Genomic DNA, 27,920 nt, shown 5'->3' with positions numbered 1-27,920 from the left:
CAAATTATATTCAGGTTCCAACCACTTCTCACTGTTTCTGCTCTTTCAACAGTTCTGTCATATTCCTTTCAGTTATTGATGTCACACAACATTACATCTTCATACATTATATCTCCAAAAATATAAGCTAATAATTTTTTAAAGCATTAGTCTCTTATATAGGAAACAAAATACGGAGATTCAAACCAAAATCCCAGTAAAAGTAAAATCCAAAATCCCAGTAAAAGAAATCCAAAGCTGGGGGCATCACAATGCTAGACCTTAAGCTATATTACAAAGCTGTAATTATCACAGGCACAAAAACAGACAGATCAGTGGAACAGAATACAGAACCCAGAAATGGACCCCAACTCCATGGTCAACAGATCTTTGATAAAGAAGGAAAGAATGTCCAATGCAAAAGGACAGTCTCTTCAATAAATGCTGCTAGGAAAACAGGACAGCCACATGTAGAAAAATGAAACTGGACCATTTTCTTACACCGTACCCAAAACTAGACTCAAAATGGATGAAAGACCTAAATGTGAGACAGGAATCCATCAAAATCTTAGAAGAGAACACAGGTAGCAAACTCTTCAGCCTTAGCCACAACAACTTCTTGCCAGATACATCTCCAAGGGCAAGGGAAATAAAAGCAAAAATGAACTATTGGGACATCAAGATAAAAAGCTTCTGCACAGCAAAGGAACAGTCAACAAAACTAAAAGGCAACCTATGGAATGGGAGAAGATATTTGCAAATGACATATCAGATAAAGATTTATAAAGATTTTATCAAACTCAACACCCAGAGAACAAATATTCCGTCAACAAATGGGCAGAAGACATGAATAGACATTTCTGCAAAAAAGACATCCAAGTGGCCAAAAGACACATGATAAAATGCTCCACATCACTTGGCATCAGGGAATACAAATCAAAACCACAATGAAATATCAACTCACACCAGTCAGAATGGCTAAATTAACAAGTCAGGAAACAACAGATGTTGGCTAGGAACACTCTTAACATGTTCTTGGAAGTGATCAAGTTAAACCAAAGGTGATTTAGGCAGGAATGCAATGTATTCTGACATAAGATAAAAGGGTGCATCTGCTGAGGAATTTCTGGAAAGTTTTATTTAAAGGGAAAAGAGGAAAAACACCCTTCTCCATCTTAACCCCCCCTCTCCCCACGTCTGTGGATGTGGCTTTGTAGAGGTTTTCTTGGAGATGGCAGTGACACCTCGCAACCATGAGAAGTATGAGGCTAAAATCCCCTGCACTGAGGATGGCAGAAACAATATAATCCTTCATAAAATCACTGAGCATCCAGAACCACCCTATCTCCAGTATTGTTTTGTAATACTAAAAAATAAACTACTTCTATTTTAAAACTTTCAGGGTATCACTACTTTTAGGTGGGTTTTCTTTTAAGTTGTAGACGGAAGAATCCAAACTTATTTAAATGACAAAAGTTTAAGAGGGACTCTGGCAAATTGGGGTACATCCAAATGACAAATAATGCAGTCTTTGGAAACTGTCTTTCAATGAGTAAGAGATTAGGGATGCTAAGCCTAGAAAAGAGACTTGGCAAGAGATATACAGCTTTTGCAATGTGAGTGAAAACTGTAGGACCAACATGTAGTAAAAGGGAGCTATTCTAATTCACGAATAGGGAAAAAAAAAAAAAAAGACCAATTAGAACTACTTAACACAGAAAGGTTTATGGGGTAGAATGTTTTCTCATTAGGAATTTCAGCTGTAATTTGGTGACTCCCCATTGGAAACTCTGGACTGATAATGAGTGGGAAGCCAATGAGAGGACTCCTAAGTTTCCTTCCAACTCTTCCACAATTTTATCCTTTGACTTAATATTGCCATATTGATTGTACAAGCAGGAAGGAAAAATGAATGTAGAATCATCAGTGTATATTTTTATATTATTTGTGATTCAATTTCTAAAATTCATCACACTATAATGGTCTCTGGGCATATTAATGAAGCTACACAAAAAGTGGACCAATACAAAATCAAAGTTAAAGCCTACTCAGCAAAGTGTACTTTTACAAGAAATTAAATTCTGAAGGCCAAAAGGTGGGGAGGGGACATATTAAAGGTACATGTAAAAACTGCAAAGTATTAACTATGCCCTACTAAAATTATGGAAAAGGCTTCCATACATGTTCACAGTAATTCTCAAATATCTGTACTAATGCAGCAAAAACTCACCACTTTTAGTAAAGATATACTTGGCCTTGGCATGTTTTTATATTGATACTATAATATGGGAATGCCTTAAATTCTGGAAATTTATAGAAACAGGATATAAAAAAGTTGATTAACTTATTCCATATCCCTCTCTAGACTTTTAGCCTTTGTTAACTCTAATGTTTTATGTGGAAAATCTCTTGTTCAACTGCAAGGGATGAAGTAAAAATAACTTCAGTGTGAAGAAAACAGCAAATGATTATCATAGCTGTGCTAATAATGCTAATAAGTATTTTGAAGCAAATATACTGAATTTGGACAGAATGCTAAGATGCCACATTATTGCTATACCAATAAAATGTCTACAATGGCAGGGAATGTCCTAACTCACTTTTCATGTTGAAATTAGAATTTTAATAGTTGTGGGCATATCATTTATTCAAGAACTGAATTTCTGCATGTGTCAATTTTTGCACATGAAATTTAAGAATTTCCATATCAATTTTTTGCTTTAAGTTTTAATTCAAGTGAATTGTTTACCATAAATCTTTTTCAAGTGCTTTATTATTGAGATACTATCCACTGTATTTCCTTACACTGTATTTGTCTACTATGGTTACTTTCAAAATTTCCTGCTCTGATTATACCATGTATCTATTTTAAATGGAGTGATTTTAAGTGTGAATGATGGGCTTTGATCAGACCCCTATAATTTGACTCATATCCTGTAGAGATACTTCTGGTCTATACTCATTTAAGCTTCCATATACCTATTTTTCATTCTCATTAATTCTTGATGACATTTGTGAGTCAGTATTTGAGTTTTCTGTTTTATCAGCCAAAACAATTCTGCTGAATGGCTGCAAGATAAAGACTAAATCACCTCACTGTACTCTCCTAATCCCCATAATGTGCAAGTATTTCTTTACTAAATGAGCAAATATTTTTTCATATACACAGTAAAGAATTAAGAATGAGAAATATTACTTAACATTGTTTAGTATAACTTGTAAGGAATGAATTGACTTTTGATTGATGACATAAGCAAATTGAAAATAAAATCTAATTTCTAAGTTTTTATATACTGCCTTTTTGTCTAAATGGTTTCAAACCTTTTAAGACACAGTTAATTCTTCTTGGTGATTTAGTGATGTTTTCTTCTAAGACCAAAAAATTATAGCACATGTTTTATTATACAAATAGAAAAAAAGACATTAAGCAGATTTCATATTTTTCCTAAGTTTCAAAATTTCAGACCTGACAAAACTATAGTGTTAGCAATATATATGCTAAATTTCAATATTTTAACAGTAACATGAATTTCCCTCCACTATACAGTGATTCATTAGATAATACCTAATGGTTGATAAAAACTATCATGCTTACATTTTTACTTCCTGTTACCTTAATTCTTGTATTTCTCAAAAAAGGCAGCCAAAAATTTAAAAATTGTGAATTATAATTTAATGAAGAAATGAGTGTTTTAAAAACATAAATTATTGCTTTAGTTTCTATATCCTGTGTAATTCCAGCTTTTAGTATTTTACATTTATTTTTAAGATTTTATTTATTTATTTGACACAGAGAGAGAGATTACAAGTAGGCAGAGAGGCAGGCAGAGGGGGAGAGGGAAGCAGGCTCCCCGCTGAGCAGAGAGTCCATGCGGGCCTCAATCCCAGGCCTCGATCCCAGGTCCCAGGATCCTGAGATCATGACCTAACCAGAAGGCAGAGGCTTAACCCACTGACCCACCCAGGCGCCTAGTATTTTACATTTTCTAAAAGTAAACTTAGTCTAGCTCAAAATTTACTTTCCTGGGATGCCTGGGTGGCTTAGTCGGTTAAGTGTCTGCTTTCAGCTCAGGTCACGATCCCAAGGTCCTGGGGTGGAACCGCGTATGAGGCTTCTTGCTCAGCGGAGAGCCTGCTTCTCCCTCTGCCTGCTGCTCTCCCTGCTTTGCTTGCTCAGGCCCTCTTTCTCTCTCTTTCCCTCCGACAAATAAATAAATAAAATCTTTTAAAAAATTTACTTTCAGGGACGCCTGGGTGGCTCAGTTGGTTGGACGACTGCCTTCGGCTCAGGTCATGATCCCGGAGTTCCGGGATCGAGTCCCGCATCAGGCTCCCAGCTCCATGGGGAGTCTGCTTCTCCCTCTGACCTTCTCCTCGCTCATGCTCTCTCTCACTGTCTCTCTCTCAAATAAATAAATAAAAAATCTTTAAAAAAAAAATTTACTTTCAGCATCTCTAGGCACAAGCTGAAATGAGATTGTTTGTACTTTAAGGAATTAGGCACAACTGATCCTGGGTATTAGTCTATTTGTCAAAATTTAAAACTATTTCAGCCACTACTCTTTTGGCCTTATTTCCATTTTGTTTAGCTGATAGGACTGTCAGATCTTGACAGCCACAACACCATATGTTACAAGCAAAGCCAGATGACATTTTGGCACTGTAGCAGTTTTATGAAGAGATGTGGTAATTTTCTATTTTGTGATGGTTTGAGATAAATCAAATACAAGTTCAGATATTAAAAATCTAAAGAAAACAGTATGGCAAATTTCTCCATTCCCCATCTTTTTCTTACCCTATGGACTCAAAGAGTCTGACCTTTGAAATAACTATCACCACCTACTTCCTATGTTCCATCTCCAATCATTCCAACTGAGAGGTAAAACTTAATACCTAAAAAATATCCTTGATACCTTATCCACTCAATTTATTCTTTCAACGTATTTACTAAGCACCTACTATGTACTAAACATGTATGAAGCATAAGGAATCCAAAACTGAACAGACAACAAAAATACAGTTCCTGTCCTATGGAGTTTATAGTCTAGAGTCTACATTAATCAAATATATATAATTACAAAGATGTTCAATGCTAAGTAGAGGTATGTGTTCATGTGATAATATACAACAGTGGGTCTTACTACGTGACTGAAATTAAGGAATCCTTCCCTGAGGAAATGATGAATAAACTAAGATCTGAAATACAAACAAGAATTCAACTCGGCCATGAACAGGGGAAGGTATTTCAGGCCAAAGGAACATGAACAAAGGCTCCTTAGGTAGAAGCAGCAGTTTAATTCTCACTTATTCCATATACTTTAAGAGCAATGAAGTACCAATTAGTAACTGAAACATGGTGTACAATGAGGCTAAGCAGCAGTAATATCAACTAACCTCTACTGAATGTTTTTATTTTGTTTTTTTTTTAAGATTTTATTTATTTATTTGACATACAGAGATCACAAGTAGGCAGAGAGGAAGGCAGAGAGAGAGGAGGAAGCAGGCTCCCTGCAGAGCAGAGAGCCCAATGCGGGGCTCAATGCGGGGCTCGATCCCAGGACCCTGAGACCATGACCCGAGCCGAAGGCAGAGGCTTTAACCCACTGAGCCACACAGGAGGCCCTATTTTTTTTTTTTTTAAGATTTTATTTATTTGACGGAGAGAGACACCAGAGAGCACAAGTAGGAGACATGGTAGAGGGAGAGAGAAGGAAGCATGCTCCCCACTGAGCAGGGAGCCTGATGTGCGGCTCAATCCCAAGACTCTGGAATCATGACCCAAACAAAGGCAGACAATTAACTGAGCCACCCAGGTGCCCCTATTGAGTGTTTTTAATCACGAGCCACTGTTTTAATATTTTGAGACATTAACTCTTTTAATGCCCAGAATTATACTAAAAAGTAAATACTGGCTCTAATATATAGGTCATATAAATATTTTTGTTTTCATGTTAAGAGCAAGAAAAAGCCATTAAAATGTCTCAAGGGGTGAGATAGGGGTAGGTGAGTTGCCTTAATTAAAACTGCACTTCAAAAGAGAATTCTGCCTGCAGTAGGGTGGATCAGAGGAGGGCCATAGTAGCTGTAGGAAGAGGAGTTAGGAGGCAACTGCAGTAAAGCAGACAAATGGTGCTGATTATAGTTAGGGAGATGGTGAGAAGCAGAAAGATGCAGACACATTTGAGGTGACAGGACCTGGTAAAAAACTGATGGAGGGGGGCGGGAAGAGTTAGGGAAAGTGTTTAAGAGTAGTTCTAGGTTACTAGTTTGGGAACCAGGGTGATAGTGGTACCATTCACGGAAATAGGAAATGCCTTGATTATTATGTAGGTTAAAAATAAACTTGAAGTTGGGGCACATGGGTGGCTCAGTGGGTTAAGCCTCTTCCTTTGGCTCAGGTCATGATCTCAGGGTCCTGGGATCGAGCCCCGCATCGGGCTCTCTGCTCAGCAGTGAGCCTGCTTCCTCCTCTCTCTGCCTGCCTCTCTGCCTACTTGTGATCTCTCTCTCTCTGTCAAATAAATAAATAAAATTAAAAAAAAAAATAAAATAAACTTGAAGTCAAACTCCTATAGTGACAAATATCAAGCAACTACAATAAAAATCCAGAAAGGAGTTTCTGGTTAATATTCCACATGTATTTTTGTGCAATCACACATAGCCATTCCTACATAGCTTAAATTAAAATAATACTTCATCACAACTAATGTCACATGGTGGTCTTTTGAAATTCCAGGACAAAATGAAAAAAGAAAAAAAATACAAGATACCAAGAAAATGTTTATGATGTACATAAAATTAAAAGGCAAAACATGATTACCATTTCCTTCCCTGATCACTAACATCTCTGCTAGAGATTTAGGGGAAAAAAAAATCAAAATATGGCAATTTTTTTTCTAATTTATGGTCATTAAATAACTCTGGTAAGTTTATCATAGGGTTATTCCTATACTTCTCACACTGAAAAAGGCTGGGGATAACATAAACAAAAATTCTCCCACTATAGTTTGAAAAAATATACACACATCACACACACACACACAAAATTAAAAATATATTTATCTTTAAAAGAAAAACAGACAAAAGAAAATAAGGGATTCCTCTCTCCACCTCCAGCAAAATCTGTGAATTAATGAGGAAGGTAAAATAAAAGCATATAACTGGGATCTAAATCAAAAGGTCACGTTATTGTGAATATTTCAGTCAAATCACTTGTTCATTTTAAGCCTTAGGGTTTTGTTTTTTTTTAACTTCTAATATATGAGTAATACCTACTTCCCAGATTTGTTGTGAGAATTACATGAGATGTTTTTCAAAGTGCTTTATGAATTTTAAATCTCTATAAAAATAGTACTCACTATAAATTTAAAAAAATCCAACAAAGCATACAAGAATGCTCAGATCCATGTTAATTATCTCTACTGTTTATGTACTTTTCTTGAGAAGGCCAAGTAAACTGAAAAGGAATAAGTGAAACATTCAGCTTCTGTAACACTAAATAATTATACCATAAATTTAAAACTTCTATGGAGCAAAGGGGTCAATCCTAAGAAACTGTCAGCTCTGAAGATATTAATGTCCCATCAATCCCGCTTTTCCATAAGAGGCTGTTTTGTTGAATACTTACCTACAAATCAAAAGCACTCTAAACTATGGATATGAGCTATATGTTTTAAATCTTTAACTAGACCTCTGCTTTTAATCTAAGACTAGGATATAGTTTTAGATTAACATGGTTTAATGTGATTTTTAAAATACTCTGAGGTAAAAAAAAAAAGTAATTTAATTTGTTCTTTGCTGTAACCTTAGCTCCCAAAATAGGGTCTGTACTATTAATGTCAATGAAAATGGATGTTACAGAAGGGGGGGGGGAAGGCCAGTATTATTTTCAGTGAAATCTAAATCACCCCAACACTTAATGTAAATGAAAGATGTATTTTCATCTAAGTATTCAGATACAGGGATGGCTGTATAAGTCATGCCTAACAAGCAAAGCACCATAAAGTATCATAATGTTGTTTAAAATTTTCAAGTATCTTAAAGAAAGAGTAGTCTGAGCTGTTTCATGTTATAGCTTGGATATATTTGTTTTAAGAATGTTAATTTTAAAACAGACCCACTTAATTTAATTCTATCAGAAATATATTGTAAATCTTTAAAAATGTCTGTTTCTTAAACACTCATAAACTTATTTCATAACGCATGATTTTCTCTCTCATGTTGGTTTCAACCTTAACAATCCCTAGAAAATAGAATTCAAAGTTTACCAATTATTCTTATTATAGAAGATAGTATTTATGTCACATACACCTTTAATCAAAACTAGCTTTATAAATACAGTATGTGCAAACATCTACCTAATGAACTACAAGAATGGTATGAAATTATTTTATGTATATGAAAAAAAAATTCTCTGAAAACATTCCCCTCTTAAACAGAGAAAAGATAAATAATATAAATAGTACTAATTAAAATTTTTATAGTTACAAATGCTGCCAAATTTAGGATTGTTAAATTACTCTTTTACTTCTAACAATAACTGTTTAAAGGAATGTACAAGTAATATTTTTTAAATTAGTTGGCCATATACTGTAATGTTTTGCTTTTTTACAGTTTGTGCTTTTTATTTTTACATTTGTATGATCCTTTTAGTTGAAAATTATTATCTTTAACTTATACAGTTTATTCATCATTTTAAATGATTTCTTTTTCACATTCTCAAGTTACTTTGTAAGATCAGTAGGGTGATGATTTTCAAATTTTTGAACCCAGTCAATATAATTTATTAACTTGATTGGACTTTTCCACAGTAATTAAATAATTATAGATTTAAGTATATAATTCTAATAACATTTAAAATGTAAGCCTCCTTTTAAATTACATTAGCCCTAAAAGCATTTGAATCTTTGTAAATAATAGTAAATTATTAACAAATAGTGATAAATAAAATCAGCAATCTGTGAGAACACAACAGATTTCCATTTTTCTTTTTAAAAAGTGCCTATAATGTGATATCAAAATTAGGAAATGACATCTTTCCATTAGGCATGTGATTATTTTACAGTATTTGTTGACTTCCCTCTATCACACCAGTTTAAAAGAGTTTGATCAAACCCCAAAACACAAACCAGAAGACTGTAATGCCGTACCTATTACCTTCCAAACTGGCTTTGGAACAGTCACTACTTCATCACATTGTATTTTATTTTATTGTCTTTTCATGAAAAGGAAAGTCTTTCACTAACTGGTAACATAACATTATAAACATAACCTCCCTACTCCAGAGCTCTAATTTGAATTTTTGACTGCCACTGCTGCTATTCAACTGTCATCTTCTTTATATGATGAAGAAGAGCATCTTTTTCCAAGTGAGCCTCTGCAAGAGCCATTTTAGCTTTGGCCAATTCCTGTTTAAGAGATTCATTCTCTTCCATGAGCTGAAATGATAAATTTGGAAAATAAGAGAATTTAATCATTTTAAGAAAACACAGACTATTCACATAGCATCTAAAGGTGTGACACGTGGGGTAGTAAAAATACCCAATGCTGGAGAGAGTGACTTAAGCTGAAATTGCTTGGAGAAGCACTTTAAAATGTTCATAAGTTTTGACTCAGCAATTTAAAACAAGAATTCACTCCTAATTTCCAAATCTATTGGTGATTTTGTTTAATTTCAGTTTCTCTGGACATCTCTGTGGTTTACACACTGCTGACCTTGCTCCTCCTTCCTAAGCCTCTCTCTTTTGACTTTCACGCCTCAGCTGTTTCATGTTTATCTCCTTCCACCTACAGACATTTCTTCTTTTCCTCTGCTGTTTATGAACCCTTAAATTTTACTACACCGTTAGATTCCATAATTGGTCATCTTATCACTTGAGTCACTCTCTTAGATGACCTCATCTACTCCTATGGCTCTATCACATAACTTGATCCAGCATGAACCTCTGTCTTGAGCTACAGACCCATATTCTGAATATCTCTGACCTATATTATGAATATTCTCTTTAAATATTTTCATCTAGATGGCCAAAAGATCTCCCTCCCCACATTAAGACTCAGCTCAGGGGTGTCTGGGTAGCTCAATCGTTAAGCGTCTGCCTTCAGCTCATGTCATGATCCTAGGATCCTAGGATTGAGCCCCACATTAGGCTCCCTGCTTGGCAGGAAGCCTGCTTTTCCCTCTCCTACTCCTCTGCTTGTGTTTCCTTTCTCGCTGTGTTTCTCACTGTCAAATAAATAAATAAAATCTTTTAAAAAAAGAAAAGACTCAGTTCAAGTACATTATCCTCTTGGAACTATTCCCTAAACCCTAACCATGAAGATTTAATGATAAAAATAAGAACTTTCTCCCCCCTCAAAATACATTTATACAAATATATTAATATATATACATTTAATTTCAAAGAGTTCTCAGACTCCTTTTATTTCTTTTTAAAAGATTTTATTTATTCAACAGACAACGAGAGATCACAAGTAGGTAGAGAGGCAGGCAGAGAGAGAGGGGGAAGCAGGCTCCCTGCTGAGCAGAGAGGCCGATGCGGGGCTCGATCCCAAGACCCTGAGATCATGACCTGAGCGGAAGGCAGAGGCTTAACCCATTGAGCCACCCAGGTGCCCCTCTCAGACTTCTTTTAGTCCCAGCCGAAGAATTCCTGCCTTATAGACCAAGTTGGGTATTTCCCTATATTTCTCCAGTCTCCAGCACAACACTTGATATGGTATGTTATGACCTCAAATTACACACCCCCAACTTTCCTACTAGACTTTTGAGTTTCTTGATAGGGATGATATATTGTTCAATTTTACATTCTTAGCTCAAAGTTGACATCCAAAAAATCCTGGTGAACAGATGAATGAACTCATTCTTTGGTTCTACCATAGAGAATTAAAATTCTGCTAGATATTGTAATAACAAAAAGAACAGCTCAAATGTTAAAATATTAACAAATATTAAGAGGAAGGATAAGAAATGACAGTATATTCACAACCATGTTACTCTGCCATTAACAATAAATATGAAGCATATGTAGCAAAATATTTGTTAACAAATATTTGTTAAAAAATATTTGTCTAACAAATATTTGGAAAAATATTTGTTAAACCATGTTAAGTTAACAAAATATAGTATATATACTAGAATAATAATTGTTTTGGAAGATTATGGAAAAGAGCCTGAGAGGAAAAACTTAAAAATATATTGATAGTACTGCAGAAAGTTAGACTGTATTAAAGTTGTTTAAAAATATTTTCCAATGTTCTGAAATATTACAATACTTTTGCAAAGTTAATAATAAGACGAAAAAATAAATATCCTCCAGGAATCTTTTCCAGATTCCAAGAACTAGTACTCTCCTAGACTACAACCTCTGTGAAGATGGAATATCCCAGTCTCACTCAACACTATTTCTATAGCATCTAACACAATGCCTAGGCAAGCACTCATGAACAAGCACTCAAGAAACATTATTCAAATAAGTAAATAAATAATGTTTTAACTTTCTCGTTTCTAATATTTTAATTGCTCAAACTGAATGAGAATAAATTAATTTTCCCATTACCTGTTCCCTAGTAAAATCAAAGCAGCATTCAGGAAAGTTAACTGACTGAGAAGGCCAGGGAACCTCTGGACTCGTCTGAGTGGCTTGAGTGACACTGTGTTGTTTCTTCAGATCATACTTTTCACTGGTAAGCAGCAGTGAGTCACTTTTGACTTTTTTTTTCAAATCATTTCCAGTGTTAAGCATCTGAGAATCTGGTCAAACAAACAAAATGCTCAAATAACATTGTAAAATATATGATAAATACTAAGTTCTATTGTTAAAAAGTACTTTTAAAAATATATCTCTATTAGTATGAAGACATTATTATTAAACAGAAAAGCAATAAAGTCAATAAACAAAAAATCTTGTTTACTGAAAAGATAAACAAAGTCAATGAAAGTTTAAACTGACAAAAAAAAAACAAAAGAAGTTACCAGAATCAGAAATTAAAAAGGTTACATTACTATCAATCTTACAGAAATAAAAATGACTTAAAGAAATACTATGAACAATTGTATGCCAATAAATTAGATAACTTACATGAAACAGAATAATTACCAAACTACTAACTAAAATGGACTCAAAAAGAAATGGACAATGCAAATACACATATAGCAAATAAAGAGGTTGAAATAAGAATAAAAAAAACTGACCACAAAGAAAAGTCCAGGCCCAGGGGAATTCAAAGGTGAATTATATCAAAGGTTTAAATAACGATTAATTACAAATCTTTACAAACTTTTCTAAAAATTGAGGAGAAGCATTTCTGAATTCATTATGTGAAGCCAGACAAAGAAATCACAACAAAACTAAAATCAATATCCTTATAAATATGAACATAAAAATCCTCAACAAAATATTAGCAAACTGAACCCAGCAATGTATATAAAAAATTATATACCATGGTCAAGTGAGATTTATCCCAGGAATGTAAGAGTAACTTAATATCCAAAAGTCAATTAATGTAACACATCACATCAATACAGTAAAACAAGAGCCACATGATCATCTCAATAGATGCAAAAAAAATTGAATAAAATCAACACTTTGCCATGATAAAAACACTCTGCAGACTAGGAACAGAAGGAAACTTCCTCAACTTGATATAGAACATCTACAAAAATCCCACAGTTAATACCATACTTAATGGTAAGAAACTGAATGTTTTCCCACTAAGATCAGGAATAAGAAAAAGATATTTGTTCTCAACATTTTTACTCAACCTTGTCCCAGAGGTTCTAGCCAATGCAATTAGGCAAACAAAGTAAAAGGAATCCTGATTAGAAAAGATAAAATGAAACTATCTTTATTCACAGATGACATGATCTTGTATATAGAAAAAACAACAACAACTAAAGAGTCCACTAAAAAACTCTTAGAACTAACAAATGATTTCAGATTTCCTTGCAAGATACAAGGTCAATATACAAAAATCAACTGTTAATTCTAAATACTTGCAATAAACAATCAAAACTGAAATTAAAAATGATTTATTTAAAATGTCATCAAAAGGAATAAAATACTTATAAATAAATTTAACAAAAGAAAGTATAAAATTTATGCTCAGAAAACTACAAGTTTTCAGTAGTCTCTTTGACATCAGCCATAGCAACATTTTTCTAGATAAGTCTTCCGAGGCAAGGGAAACAAAAGCAAAAATAAACTATTGGGACTACATCAAAATAAAAAGTCTCTGCACAGCAAAGGAAACAATCAACAAAACTAAAAGGCATCAGTGCTGTGAAGTGTGTAAACCTGGCGATTCACAGACCTGTACCCCTGGGGATAAAAATATATGTTTATAAAAAAAAAAAACAAAACTAAAAGGCATCCTAGGGAATGGGAAAAGATTTATTTATTTACTTATTATTTATTTATTTATTTAAGAGAGAGCAAGCAAGTGTATGAGCGGGGGAGGGAGGGCAGCGGGGGGAGAGGGAGAGAGAATCTCAAGCAGACTCTGCACTAAGCATGGAGCCAGAGGTGGGGCTCAATCTCACTACTCTGAGATCATGACCTGAGTTGAAACCAAAAGTAGGACACCTAACGAACTGTGCCACCCAGGCACCCTTAGGAGAAGATATTTGCAAATGACATTGCCATTAAAGGGTTAGTATCCAAAATATATAAAGAAGTGATACAACCCAACACCCAAAATACAAATAATCCAATGAAAAAATGGCAGAAGAAATGAACTGAACAGACATTTCTTCAAAGAAGACATTCAGATGGCCAAGAGACATGAAAAGATGCCCAACATCACTCATCATTATCATGGAAATGCAAACCAAAACCATAATGAGTTATCACCTCATACCTGTCAGAATGGCTAAAATCAAACACACAAGAAACAGTAAGTGTTGAGGATGTAGAGAAAAAGAAACACTGTACACTGATGGAGATAATGCAAACTGGTGCAGCCAATGTGGAAAACGGTATGGAAGTTTCTCAAAAAGTTAAAAATAGAACTAGCCTTTGACCCAGTAATCACAGTACTGGGTATTTACCCCCCAAAATGCAAAAACACTAATTCAAAGGGATACATGCACTACTAGTAAGTTTATTGAAACATTATTTACAACAGCCAAACTATGGAAGCAGCCCAAATGTCCATGGATAGATGAATGGATAAAGAAGATGTGGTCTGTACTAGAATGGAATATTATTAGCAGTAAAAAAGAATGAAATCTTGCCATTTGCAACGACACGGCTAGAGCTAGACAGTATAATGCTCAACAAAATAAGTCACTCAAAGACAAATGCCATGCAATCTCACATATATGTGGAATTTAAGAAACAAAACAAATGAGCAAAGAAAAAAAGAGAGACTCACAAACCAAGAAACAAACTCTTGAGTGTACAGAACAAACTGATGGTTACCACAGGAGAGGTGGGTGGGGGGATGGATGAAATAGGTGATGGGGCTTCAAGAATACACTTATCATAATAAAAAAAAATAAACAAACCCAAAACTATAATGATAAACACTTCATACCCACAAATGCTTATAATCAAAAAGTCATTTAATAATGACTGTTGGCAAACAGGTGAAGTTGGAACCCTCAAACACTGGTAAATATGCAGAATGATGCAGCCACTTTGGAAAACAGTCTGGCAATTCCTCAGATGATTAAAAATTTACCATATGTCCCAATAATTCTATTCTTAGATATATACCCAAGAGAAACAAATTATACAGACATTTATAGCAGTATAATTCATAATAGCCGAAAAGCAGAAATGACCCAAATGTCCATCAAGCAATGGCTGGATAAACAAAATGCAGTATGCCCCATATAACAAATATTATATTATTTGGCCATACAAAGGAATGAAATACTAATATATGCAACAACACTAATGAATTTAGAAAATATCAAGAAAAAGAAGTTACAAAAGACAATAATATTGTATGACTTCACTTTTATGAAGTATCCAGGATGGGCAAATCTATTGAGATGAAAAGTAAAGTAGTGGTTGCCTACGGCAGGAAAAGGATTAGGGAGAGACTGCTGGTAGGGATGGGTTTTTTTTTAGGGTGAAGAAAATGTTCTAAAGCTGTGGTGATGATTGTACCATTTGTGAGCATACTAAATACCACTGAGTTATGTATTTTAATTGGATGAATGGTATGGTATGTGAATTATATCTCAAAAATGTTTTTATTAAAAAATAATTATAAAACACAAAGCAGTGAGTATCTTCACACATCAACATATTTTCTTACTTTTTGGATTACACATAGAGCACTTTGGTTGCCAGGGAATAGAAGCTCAACTCAAAACTTGCTTTTAAAAAAGAAAATGCACCTAAAACTAATGTAACATTATGTGTCAACTCTGCTTCAATTGAAAAAAAAAAGTTTTAAATAAAAAAGGAAGAATATTTGACTTGAACAGGGAGTCCAAGTGATGGTGCATTCAGTCATGGCTGGATACTGGGGTTCATAAAATGTCTTCAAGACTATCATATTAGGAACCTATTTCTCAAGTCCACGTTTCTTTTCCTTTGTGTTGGACCAGTTACATGATGGCAAAGGTGGTTACTGGTGACCCCCAAATAAGTAAGTTCTACAGCCTGTGACCCTTTCTCTCTCACTGTCCTTATCAATTCATCAAAAAGACTCAACACTTGGATCACAGTCAACTCATGTCACTATGTCCCAAAGGCTGAAGTCTTTTGATTGGTCAAGCTATACCCTATTCCCACTTTTGTGATAGGGTCACATGATTAACAGTCCACCAAAATAACATGAAATGAGCGAACAGCAGTTTGCCAAATCAAATTATATTGAGTGGACTGAAGAGTAGTATCTGCTTAACATAGTATTCTCCTTAAAAAGATTCCAAGAAGTGGATAGTTAAAGTAAAAAACAAACATTTTTTAAAGGTTATGTTCATACTGCCAAATTACCCTCCATGAAGATTCTCTCAATTTTACCCCTATTCTGTGTGTATATATATATATATGTGTGTGTGTGTGTGTGTGTGTGTGTGTGTGTATGTGTGTGTGTGTGTGTGTATATATATATATAGACAAATTCCATTATATATATATATAGATATATATATAATGGAATAGTTCTATCTACATGGTTAAGTGCCATCAAGTTCAGTTTTGGTCTGTTCTTGGCTTCATTTTACAGTGGTCTCAAATCAGAAACTATTTTTTATAATATTGTCTTGCATTGATTATGTTTTTAGTAGTATAAGTAGAAAAAAACTATAAAAATTGTTGTACTGGTTCAGACTAGCATACCATTCAGCTTGGTATTGACTATAAGAGAAACCTAAACACTAGGCCATGGGAAAGCCAAGTTCTCCAGTCTTTCAACCATAAAAAACTAGTAATTTAGTAATTTATAACATACTTTCATTCTCAAACTTTTAAAGGAACAAAACTTCTTTTAAATGAAATCTGACCTGGAATGCTAATATAAACTAAAGAGAAGAGCTGGGTTACATTGACTATAGTTAGGATAGTAGAGGATCCAGGACTTAATTCTATTTAGCTTACATCCCACTACTCATGGGATACTAATAATAATGAAAAAAACACTAAGTAATTCTGAAACCCATTTATTTCAATCACTGTGAGATGGAATGAGGAGAGAAATGGGTAGGAGAGGGATAGAAGGGAAGACGAAGACATATGCGGAGAGGGGAAAAAAGGAATGAGATAGAGGAGGCGGAAGAGAGATGGAGAGTGGAGAAGGTGGGGGAGGAAGGATGGGAAGAAAGAAAGAGGGATGTATGGGGTGAGGGGAAATAAAGAGGAAGGGTATTTAGGTAGGAGGAGATAGGAAGAGAAAAGGAAGAGAAAAAAAGGAAGGAAATGGGAAAGAAGGGGCAGCAGGAAGAATGTAAAGAGGAGGACTGGAAAGAGAGGGGAAGACAGAAAAACTGTGATTGAAGCCGGTGACTGGAGTCTATTACAGTAGAAAGGCCTATTTCTTTTTATTTGCTTTAAAAGAGTTTCTTTCAAGTTTTTAGGACAAATTTTCATAAACAAATCTATGCCATTCATAGATGAAATGTGCAGTATCTTACAGTAACATACTTATCCCCCAGCACAGGCTCCTTCAACTTGAAGAAGTTACTTGACACGTCTAAATTTAAATTTCTTCATTTGCAAAACGGAGGTGATAAGAATACTTGCCTCAATGATCTCAGAGGGTCCGGTAAGAATGAAATTAGTTAATACTTAATGTAAAAGAACGTTATAAATTGGCAAGCATTATTCAAATATTAATCATTAATAATACCACAGTAGGTATTGATAAATATTTGACTTTTAAATATAGACTTTACTAGTTATTTGTTTATTCCAATAGAAGATTTCTATTCATTTTTCTTCTCTGGTCATACAGACTCTTCAGAGTTTAGGTTTTACACAGTTCACCAGGTTTCATCACCTTCCCAGTTAGGAACCATTACAGCAATAATTCTAGGAAAGTGAATGGCAGAGTTGCTTATCACAGACCTTTAAATGTACAGCACCACTCCCCTACAGCATTCTTATAAAATCTAGTAGTCCCTTCCTCACAATCCTTTTGGTTGAGAATCAGTGCCATAATAGCCATTGCTCCCGATGGGAGTATGCCAGGCCCCACCTGTACTGGGTTGGAAAAATGCTGTGAGCCAGTATACTACTATTAAAAGTAACTAATAGAACCATATATACATGGCATGGTATATATACATACATCATATACATATATACACTCACCAACAAACATTTCCTTTTTCTCTTATTAGTAGTCTTATTAATATTTAATTAGTCATATTTCACTGGAACAAGAAATAAACTGTAGTTTAGTGTTCTAATTTTTTGAAAAATTACTATAAGTCTAATTTAAAGCAGTTATTTAAAAACTGCTAATTGTATTTAAGAATGTCCCAAGAAAGTGTGAAGTACTATGATAAGCAGCAAAATAGGTATGAAAGTACTTATTCCTTTATGATTAGACCTTATTTAATCACATTAGAGCAGCTGCTAGTAATCCTCAGAATAAACTCAAAGAACAGGAAGAAATAAAGAAGAATATCAGGTAAGCTGCCATTTCGTTATCACAGCAACAAACACCTACAACTAATTTTGAAATAGCTACCAATAAGATTCTTTTCAATTCTCTTCCTTGCTAAATACATCTGCTTCAGGGGAGGAAAAAAACCAGCATAGCTTACCATTTCTTTTTTTTTTTTTTTTAGATTTTTTTAATTTATTCATTTGACAGATAGAGATCACAAGTAGGTAGAGAGACAGGCAGAGAGAGAGGAGGAAGCAGGCTCCCCGCTGAGCAGAGAGCCCAATACGGGGCTCGATCCCAGGACCCTGGGATCATGACCTGAGCCGAAGGCAGAGGCTTTAACCCACTGAGCAACCCAGGCGCCCCTAGCTTACCATTTCTTAAAGAGCTGTTGAGAAAGTCAGGCCACTCAAATCATCCCCCAATGCCCTTATAACTTCTAAGCAGCACATAAAATTGTTAATAGTGATTTATTATGTCTGATGTATTAGTTTAAGTCATATTTATAATACATTACCATACTAGCTATATGGGTGATATACTCGGCTATGTGTTACATTTTATATACTTCATGCACTGAAGACTAATGCAATTAATTTCCATATCATAAGAAAAATAACATAACATCAGTCATCAAATATTAACAATCTGCTTCATGACACTGCTTTTAGGAACACATTAAAATAAAATATGAGACACTCTATATAAAAACAAACCATATCTGTTTAAGCTTAAAATATGCTCTTTCCAGTGCCAATGGAAAACAACTTTAAAATAAATTATTCTGGATTTTGTACCATGCTAATATCCTGAATAACACAACATACTTTTCCATCATCCCAATAAGTTTCTGAAAGGTATATCTACAATAATTTACATGTATGAGAGCTGCTGTTTAAATTCATATAGTACTCTGAGTCTTGATATTTTGACACCTGAGTTCTCACACTTTGAGTTTATATTTTTTAAAAATCTAGGATATGCCTTTTCTTCTAACATGTCATCACTACCTAAACTGCTTTGCTGAAAAGACCCAAATAAGCGTCAATTTAAAGACATAAGAAAAAAAAATTCATAAAATATAATACATTTAATGAAGATCAGCTTCTAGTTTTCTAAAATGTAGAAATGAGGTAAATATATGTGAGACATGACAATGAAAAAATAAAAAGATATTATCTTGCCTTCATTAGGGTAGACTAATAATTCAGATGTGATTTTTTTTTGAAACTCACACTTTTTTAAAAAATAATTTTTTATAAACATATAATGTATCATTAGCCCTAGGGGTACAGGTCTGTGAATCGCCACGTTTACACACTTCACAGCACTCACCATAGCACATACCCTCCCCAAAGTCCATAACCCAACCACCATCTCCCAACCCCCCTCACCGCCGGCAACCTTCAGTTTGTTTTGTGAGATTAAGAGTTTCTTATGGTTTGTCTCCCTCCCGATCCCATCTCGTTTCATTTATTCTTTTCCTACCCCCCAAACCCCCCACGTTGCATCTCCACTTCCTCATATCAGGGAGTCATATGATTGTTGTCTTTCTCCGATTGACTTATTTCGCTAAGCCTAACACCCTCTAGTTCCATCTACGTTATCGTAAATGGCAAGATTTCATTTCTTTTGATGGCTGCATAGTATTCCATTGTATAGATATACACCACATCTTCTTTATCCATTCATCTGTTGATGGACATCTAGGTTCTTTCCATAGTTTGGCTATTGTAGACATTGCTGCTATAAACTTCGGGTGCACATGCCCCTTCGGATCACTACATTTGTATCTTTAGGGTAAATACCCAGTAGTGCAATTGCTGGGTCATAGGGTAGTTCTATTTTCAACTTTTTGAGGAACCTTCATGCTATTTTCCAGCGTGGTTGCACCAGCTTGCATTCCCATCAACAGTGTAGGAGGGTTCCCCTTTCTCCGCATCCTCGCCAGCATCTCTCATTTCCTGACTTGTTAATTTCAGGCATTCTGACTGGTGTGAGGTGGTATCTCACTGTGATTTTGATTTGTATTTTCCTGATGCCGAGTGAACACACAACTTTTTAGAAGACAAATGCAAACAGAATTTCCATACCGAAATGATCTTCATGCAAATATATATCTTTGCCTGGTCAGTGATTTGCTTTTGCCTTTAACTAATGCATTAAAATACAGTATGCAATTGGCAAAATATATACCTAACTGCAAAACATAGATAAGAAATGAAGGGGAAAACACTCAAGGTGGAGAAATTTCAAAGCACCTTGATTTCTTCTGTTTGTTTAATTGAAAAAAAAAAATCTTTTTTAAGTGAACTCTACATCCAACATGGGGCTTGAACTCACAGCCCCAAGATCAAAAGTCACATAAAACACCTAGATCTTTAAATTGATTTTATTCATCAAAATGATACTTAATTCTATTTCTCCAATATGTGTGTGCAAGTGCATTTTTCCAGGTATTACAAACCTCTTATATACAACAATATTGTGTTTGTTTTCTTTGGCAAACAGTAATTATTTGGTAAGTTAGGTTCTGCATTTAGGGATGGCAGAAATACCAAGAATCAATCTTGAGTAACAGAATTTTAGAGTGGGGAAGCCTTAGAAATAATCTAATCTCACTCCATTGCCAATAATTCCCCAAGAACTACTTCAAGGATGTCTTAAAATCTATCAATTTATCATTATTTAATATAATATTAAAATCATTATTTTATTTTCTGCTACTCTTTTGTGTTAATGACAAACCCAATTTCATTCAAAGGAGAGAAATGGTCTGCATGTTGTTATATTTCCTTGAGATTCAATAAACAGAAGTTTCATAGGCATTTAAAGTTACCTGTTTTTGAACCCAAATACATACTCATATAGACACATGCACATATACATGTATAAACATATATATACATAAAATTAGAGCTGTTAAACATGTTATTCAAATTCCCCATAACTGATTTTTATGTACTTATTTCTTGAATATTTTTAAATGTACTCTGAAGAATGTTAAATTTTCTCAATAAAATTATAGTATCTTAAGATATGATTCCAAACAGGTTTGCTCTATATTTTTCAATTATGTTGTTAGATGGATCAAGTTTTATGAATGGCGTGTGTTTTCGGAGGTCTTTTATCAATATGAAATCTTTCTTTGGGGCCAACACCTTTAAGAGGCACTTCACCAAAGAAAATATACAGATGGCAAATAAGCATATGAAAAGATGCTCTACATCATATACCATCAGGGAAATACAAATTAAAACAACTTACCACTAAACAATGATTTAGAATGGCCAAAATCCAGAACACACAACAAATGCTAGAGAGGATGTGGAGCAGTAAGAACTCTCATTCACTGCTGGTGTGAATATGAAATGGTACAGCCACTTTCTTACAAAACTAAACATACTCTTATCATAAGACCCAGCAATCACATTCCTTGGTATTCACACAAGGGAGCTGAAAACGTCCACAAAAAAACCTGCAAATGGATGTGTATAGTAGTTTTATTTACAACTACCTAAAACTGGAAGAAACCTCAATGTTCCTGCATAGGTGAATGGATAAATAAACACATACAATTACTCAGCTCTAAAAAGAAATCAGCTATTAGGCCTTGAAAAAAAAAAATGGAGGAATCTTTAATGTATATTACTAAATGAAAAAAGCCAATCTAGGAAGGCTACATTAACAGATGATTCCAAGTATATGACATTCTGGAAAAAGTAAAACTACGGAGACAGTAATAACACTGGGGCTGGGGTGGGGAGGGAGGATAAACACACAGAGTACAGAGGATTTTCAGGGCAGTGAAACTATTCTGTACATTACTGTACTGGTGGATATATATCACTATATGTTTATCCAAACTTACAAACAATGTATAACACCAAGAATGTCTGTAATGTAAACTATGGACTTTGAGTGATGATGTGTCAATCAATCATAACACAAGTAACTCAGGTGGGAGGCTATGCATCCGTGGGGACAGCAGGTATACGGGAAATCTCTATACTGTCCACTCAATTTTGCTATAAACCTAAAAATGCTCTAAAAAATAAACTCTAAAAAACACCTCTCTGTCCCATTCTCCACTTTTAGTTTTAAATTTAATGTTATCTAATACTCACTTCCTTTTTCTTAGCCTTTGGTATATATTTTTGTCCACCACCTATTTTCAGTGCTTTTGTCATTTTATTTAGAAGGACTATCTTCTTGCCACACATACCTGGAATTTTTTCCCCTAACACTATCTTAGTGCCTCTGTATTTTAACAAAGGAATTTAAACATTCAAATTTACTACACTGACTTTATTGCTATATTCTAATTTAATGTTTTCTACTTACCATACTTCCTTTTTATTCCATTTTTAATTTTCTGCCTTTTGTTAGGTTTTTTTTTTAAGACTTATTTATTTGAGAGAGATAGAGTAAGTGAGAGAGAGCACAAAAAGGGGGAAGGGCGGAGGAAGAGGGAAGACCTCCCACCTCCGAGCAGGGAGCCTAACATGGGGCTCAATCCTAGGACCCTGGGATAATAACCTGAGCTGAAGGCAGACGCTCAACCAACTGAGCCACGCCAGACACTCTATGCCTTTTGTTTAGATTAACTGGGTATTTTTATCCAGGTTTTTCCCCAGTCATAACGGCTTAAAGATTATTATTTTTGGTCATCTAAGGTTATGTATACATTATCAGCACGTATTATTTAAACACCCATTGTTCTATCAAAGTCTAGTGTGACTTCCCCTTTAGAAGGACAAAAACTTAAAAAAAAAAAAAAGCACAATTTTATTTCCCTATTTCTCTTCCTTTTCCCCTCATTGCAACCTCTCATACACAGGTCATCTAGAATTTTGGTTACAAAATATCGATTTTCCTTATACATGAACAAATATTCAGACAATTCCAAGTTTTACTAGTTTCTTTACTTATTGCTGTTCCTTATTAATTTTTCATTTTTTTATTTATTTTTAAGATTTTATTTATTTGACAGAGAGAGATCACAAGTAGGCAGAGGAACAGTCAGAGAGAGAGAGAGAGAGAGAGAGGAAAGCAGGCCCCCTGCTGAGCAGAGAGCCTGATGCAGGACTCAATCCCAGGACCCTGAGATCATGACCTGAGCTGAAGGCAGAAGCTTACCCTACTGAGCCACCCAGGCGCCCTAATTTTTCATTTTTTTTTTTTTTTTTATAAATGAGGAGCAATTGACAACCTTTTTTTTTTTTTTTAAAGATTTTATTTATTTATTTGAGAGAGAGACAGTGAGAGAGAGCATGAACGAGAAGGTCAGAGGGAGAAGCAGACTCCCCATGGAGCTGGGAGCCCGATGCGGGACTCGATCTCAGGACTCCGGGATCATGACCTGAGCCAAAGGCAGTCGTCCAACCAACTCAGCCACCCAGGCGTCCCCTAATTTTTCATTTTAACTAAGCAATTCTTTCCATTAAAAAAAAAAAATTTGTCCTTGGGCAACGGGGTGGCTCAGATGGTTAAGCATCTGCCTTCGGCTCGGGTCATGATCCTGGGGTTCTGGGACTGAGTCCCAGGGAACCTGCTTCTCCCTCTGCTTCTGTCTCTCATGAATAAATCTTTAAAAATAAAAAATTAAAAAACCTGTCCTTATTTTTGCCTTTAAAATAAAAGTTAAGGTTCATATTATTTTCCCATAGAACTCTGAAGATATTACTTAACTGTTAGCATCCAATGTTACCAATGGAGAGTCTGATTCAAATAAATCTGATTTCATCCTTTTTCTTTTTCTCTCTAGAGGATCTTAAGATTTTTCTCTTTAACCTCATCATTACGAAATGTCACCAATATGCCTAAGTAAGAGTTGTTTTTCATTCACTTTGCTCTGCACTTAGTTGGCTCTATCAATTTGGAGGCTGTTTCTTCCTTCAAATTTGGGACATTTCATTACTTCTTTGATGATGTTTTCTATTTCTTTTTATCCTGTTCTCTCTTTCTGAAACTCTTGATAAATGCTAAAATTTCTGGCTCTATCTTTAGTGTGTGTGTGTGTGTGTGTGTGTCTGTGTCTGTGTGTGTGTATGTGGCCTCTTGAACACCACAGGTCAAAAAAAGTCATGACCAGGACACCTGGTTGGCTCAACTGGTTAAGTGTCTGTCTTCCGCTGAGGTCATGGTCCCAGGATCCTGGCATCAAGTCCTGCATAGGGCTCCTTGCTCAGCAGGGAGCCTCTTTCTCTCTCTCTGCCTGGTGCTCCCTCTGTTTGTGCTCGCATGCACTCTCTCTCTCTCCCTCTGATGAATGAATGAATGAATGAACAAATGAATGAACGAACGAATGAATGTATAAATAAATAAGTACATCCTTAAGGGAAAAAAAAAAAAAGCTGTTTCTCCTACTAAATGCCCTCCCACCCTAACCATACACCTCAGCATCTTTACAGATTTCTTTCCCCTCTGTAAGAAAGGAACAGAGAAAGAAAGAGACTTCTTTCTCTGTTCCCATGGCACACTGAACAGTGTTTTGCTAGAACAATAGACTCTGGAGCCCCTTTGCATCTCTACTTTCCTTTCACTCTTTCCCTATTCTTTGTCTTTCTTAATGGTTATCTCAGTGTTTTTACCATACTTTTAAAGCTTGTTTTTGCTCCCCCCCTTTTTTAGAATATATTTTGTTCAGTCTTCTATATCAGTGCTATCCAAACAGCAACCATTTGACAACACGTGACTATTAAAATTTAAATTGAGGGCGCCTGGGTGGCTCAGTGGGTTAAAGCCTCTGCCTTTGGCTCAGGTCATGATCCCAGGGTCCTGGGATTGAGCCCCGCATCAGGCTCTCTGCTCAGTGGGAAGCCTGCTTTCTCCTCTCTCTCTCTCTCTCTCTCTCTCTGCCTGCCTCTCTGCCTACTTGTGATCTCTGTCTGTCAAAAAAATAAATAAATAAATAAATCTTTAAAAAAAAAAAAGATTTAAATTGAATAAACATTAAATAAAATTCAAATCTAGTTCCTTAGTGGTACTGGACGCATTTCAAGTGCTCAACAGCCACTTCATTATAGATTATAGAACATTTCCATGAGCATGAAGTTAGCCCAGTCATTAAACAAGTATGTTTTTTATAGATCTACTAGGTAAGACAGTATTTTAGCAGATAGGGATACCAATGTACCAAATGAATTCCTGCTCTCATATAACTTACATTCCACTCAATAAATAAGAAAGAATATAGTATATCAAAAGGTTCTAAGCATTCACTGAGAATAATAAAGCAGGGTTAGGAAGAAAAGGAGCTGTTGAGGATGGGAGAAGGATGGATGGACGAGAATCTCTAAAAGGGGAGATTTGATCAGAGACTTGCTAAAAGTAATGAATCGAGGCATGGGGATATTTGAGGAAAGTGAATTCCAAGCAAAAGCAGTAGCAAATAAAAATGCCGAGATAGGAGGATGCCTCTGACAGGAGGCCAGAGTGAATGATGCAAAGAGGGAGAACAGCAGGAAATAAGGACAGAAAAAAGCAAAGAACAACATCATGCCGGACTTCATAAACCCCAGGAAGGACCTTGGTAATTTTAATTGGCTTGAAAAAGGAATCCAGTGGAGGGTCATGAGCTGGGAAGTTATTTGATATAAATTACATTTTTAAAATGGCACTCTGGTTGATGAATGGACAACAGTGTAGGGAAACAGAGGCAGAAGGCACACAACTTAGGAATTAATTATAGTAATTCAAGCAGATTTGAAAGTGCTAGTGTTATAGATGGTGGGAAAGGTCCAACTCTGGTTATCTCTTAGAGATAGAGCTGATGGGTTTCAGGTGAGCTATTACTTTTTTATTTCAAAGACAAGACAATTCTCTTTAACTGGTTATTTTCCATAGAGCTTGTTCTTATTTTATGAACTCAAAATCCTATCATGTATCTGTAAAACTCTCCACTTTCCTTTAGCATCAACTGTATTACTCATTTATTTTTTGTCTCTTACTGATTTTTGAAGTAGGCATTTTGTCATTTCAGCCATCCAACATCAGAATCCCTTGTTGTATTTGAAGAATTTTATACTTTTGAGTTTTTTGGGGAGTAAAATCTGCTTCCTTCAATAAATGTTAGAAAATGCTACCAAAATGTCCAGATCCTTTCCATGTATGTGACCCAACTACTGCCAATCAAATTGTACTCACCCTAGATTTCCCTAAGATACTAAAGAAGGAAAGGAAGAAAACTTTTTCTGGGGACAGCAGCAGTAACAGAAGAGGCAAGGTCAAGTTCCTAAGTAAAAAAGCTCAAAAACTGCTGGCTGCAGCAGCTGCAGTAAAGCTGAATTTACTCAAAAATAGTGACAGTAGTGCAAAATGTAAAACCAACTGTCCAGTGTTGGGCAGCACTGTTTCCCGTCACACCAGATCACACTGTACAGTGGTTTGGGGGCATGGATCTGGAAGATAAACCGTGAGCCTGGCTCCCCAGATCTCTCATGATTCTAAAATATATATTTAAGAGCTTTGTTAAAAAATAATTCACATGGCCCATTTATCCAGTTAGAGTGCGTGACCCATACGTTTTTAGTATGCTCACCAACAGTAACACCATCACCATGATCAATTTAAGAACTTTTTTTTTAAAGATTTATTTACTTATTTGAGAGAGAGAGAGAAAGAGAGTGAACAAGCAGGGAGAGGGACAGAAGGAGCAGACTTCCTGCTAAGCAGGGAGCCCATCACAGGGATAGATCCCAAGATTCTGAGATCACAACCTGAGCCAAAGGCAGACAACCAACTGAACCCCCCAGGTGGCCAGAACATTTTCATCACCCTGAAAATCCACTGTACCTATTACCAGTCTCTCCCCATTCCTTTCCATCCTACCCACAAGCCCTAGGCAACCACTAACTTACTTTCTGTCTTTACAGATTTGCCTCCTCTGGGCATTTCATGTAAATGGAATCATATAATATGTGGTCTTTCATGAATGGCTTCCTTCATTTAGCAAAATGTTTTCAAAGCTTCCATGCTGTAACATGTATTAGTACTTGATTCTTTTTATTGCTGAACAAATAATCCATTATATGGATATATCACATTTTCCTTGTCCATTCATAGCATGATACTTGGGTTGTTTCTACTTCTGGGCTATTTATTATGAATACTGTCCTTGTCAACATCAACATTTGTGTACGAGTTTTTGAGTGGACCTCTGTTTTTACTTCTCTTGAGTGGAATTGCTGGGTCATAAGTAATGGTTGAACTTTCTAAGTTACTGCCAAATTATTTCCCAAGCACCCACACCATTTTACAAGCCCAGCAATGTAGGAGGGTTCCAATTTCTGCACATCCTCCCACCACTTGTTATCATCTTTCTGATTAGTCATCTTAGTGGGTTTGAAGTGTTATCTCATTGTGGTTTTGATTTACATTTCTATAATGGCTAATGATGTCAAGCATTTTTTCATGTGCTTTTAGCCAGCCATTTTTACATATTCATCAGAGAATTATCTGTTCAAATCTTTGCCTATTTTAAAATTGGGTTATTTATCTTTTTCAGTTTCTGTTCATTTGTTTTTCAAGGAACAATTAATAACAATGTAGATAACATATACTCATCTAACACGGTATTTTTTTTTATCACTGAAGCTAAAGCAAAACAACCTGTTCACTGGGTAAAAAGGGCCTGCTTAATGTATGTACACTGCAGTGCAATATAAAAAATACAAACTAATTATAATTTCAGAACTTCAGAATTTGAGTGTTAGCATTCCCTTTTTTTCACATGGGAAAAGAAAATACTTTTGAAAATCATTTGAGGGGCACCTGGATGGCTCAGCTGGTTCAGCAGCTGCCTTCAGCTCAGGTTATGATCCTGGAGTCCCAGGATCAAGCTCTCATTGGGCTCCCTGCTCAGCATGGAG

The 27,920-nt window shown here is 35.3% G+C and overlaps 1 protein-coding gene across 2 annotated transcripts in view; it reads right to left on the bottom strand.

Moving 5' to 3' along the window:
* Nucleotides 1-7,351: 7,351 nt before the first annotated feature.
* LOC111142175 (UHRF1 binding protein 1 like) overlaps nt 7,352-27,920 on the bottom strand; it is a 105,983-nt gene continuing 85,414 nt past the window's right edge. For both annotated transcript variants that reach the window (XM_022495181.1, XM_022495182.1), the window contains 2 exons: nt 11,538-11,731; nt 7,352-9,416 (listed from right to left, as the gene is read on the bottom strand). In XM_022495181.1, the coding sequence (XP_022350889.1) occupies nt 9,297-9,416; nt 11,538-11,731 (314 nt within the window). In that variant the 3' untranslated portion in view covers nt 7,352-9,296. The remainder of the gene's footprint in view (nt 9,417-11,537; nt 11,732-27,920) is intronic.

The sequence above is a fragment of the Enhydra lutris genome, unplaced genomic scaffold (genome assembly GCF_002288905.1).
Source record: "Enhydra lutris kenyoni isolate GAN:26980312 unplaced genomic scaffold, ASM228890v2 scaffoldscaffold7, whole genome shotgun sequence".
Lineage (NCBI taxonomy): Eukaryota > Metazoa > Chordata > Mammalia > Carnivora > Mustelidae > Enhydra > Enhydra lutris.
The sequence above is the reverse complement of the archived record's forward strand: the minus strand, read 5'-3'. Positions and strand labels throughout refer to the sequence as shown.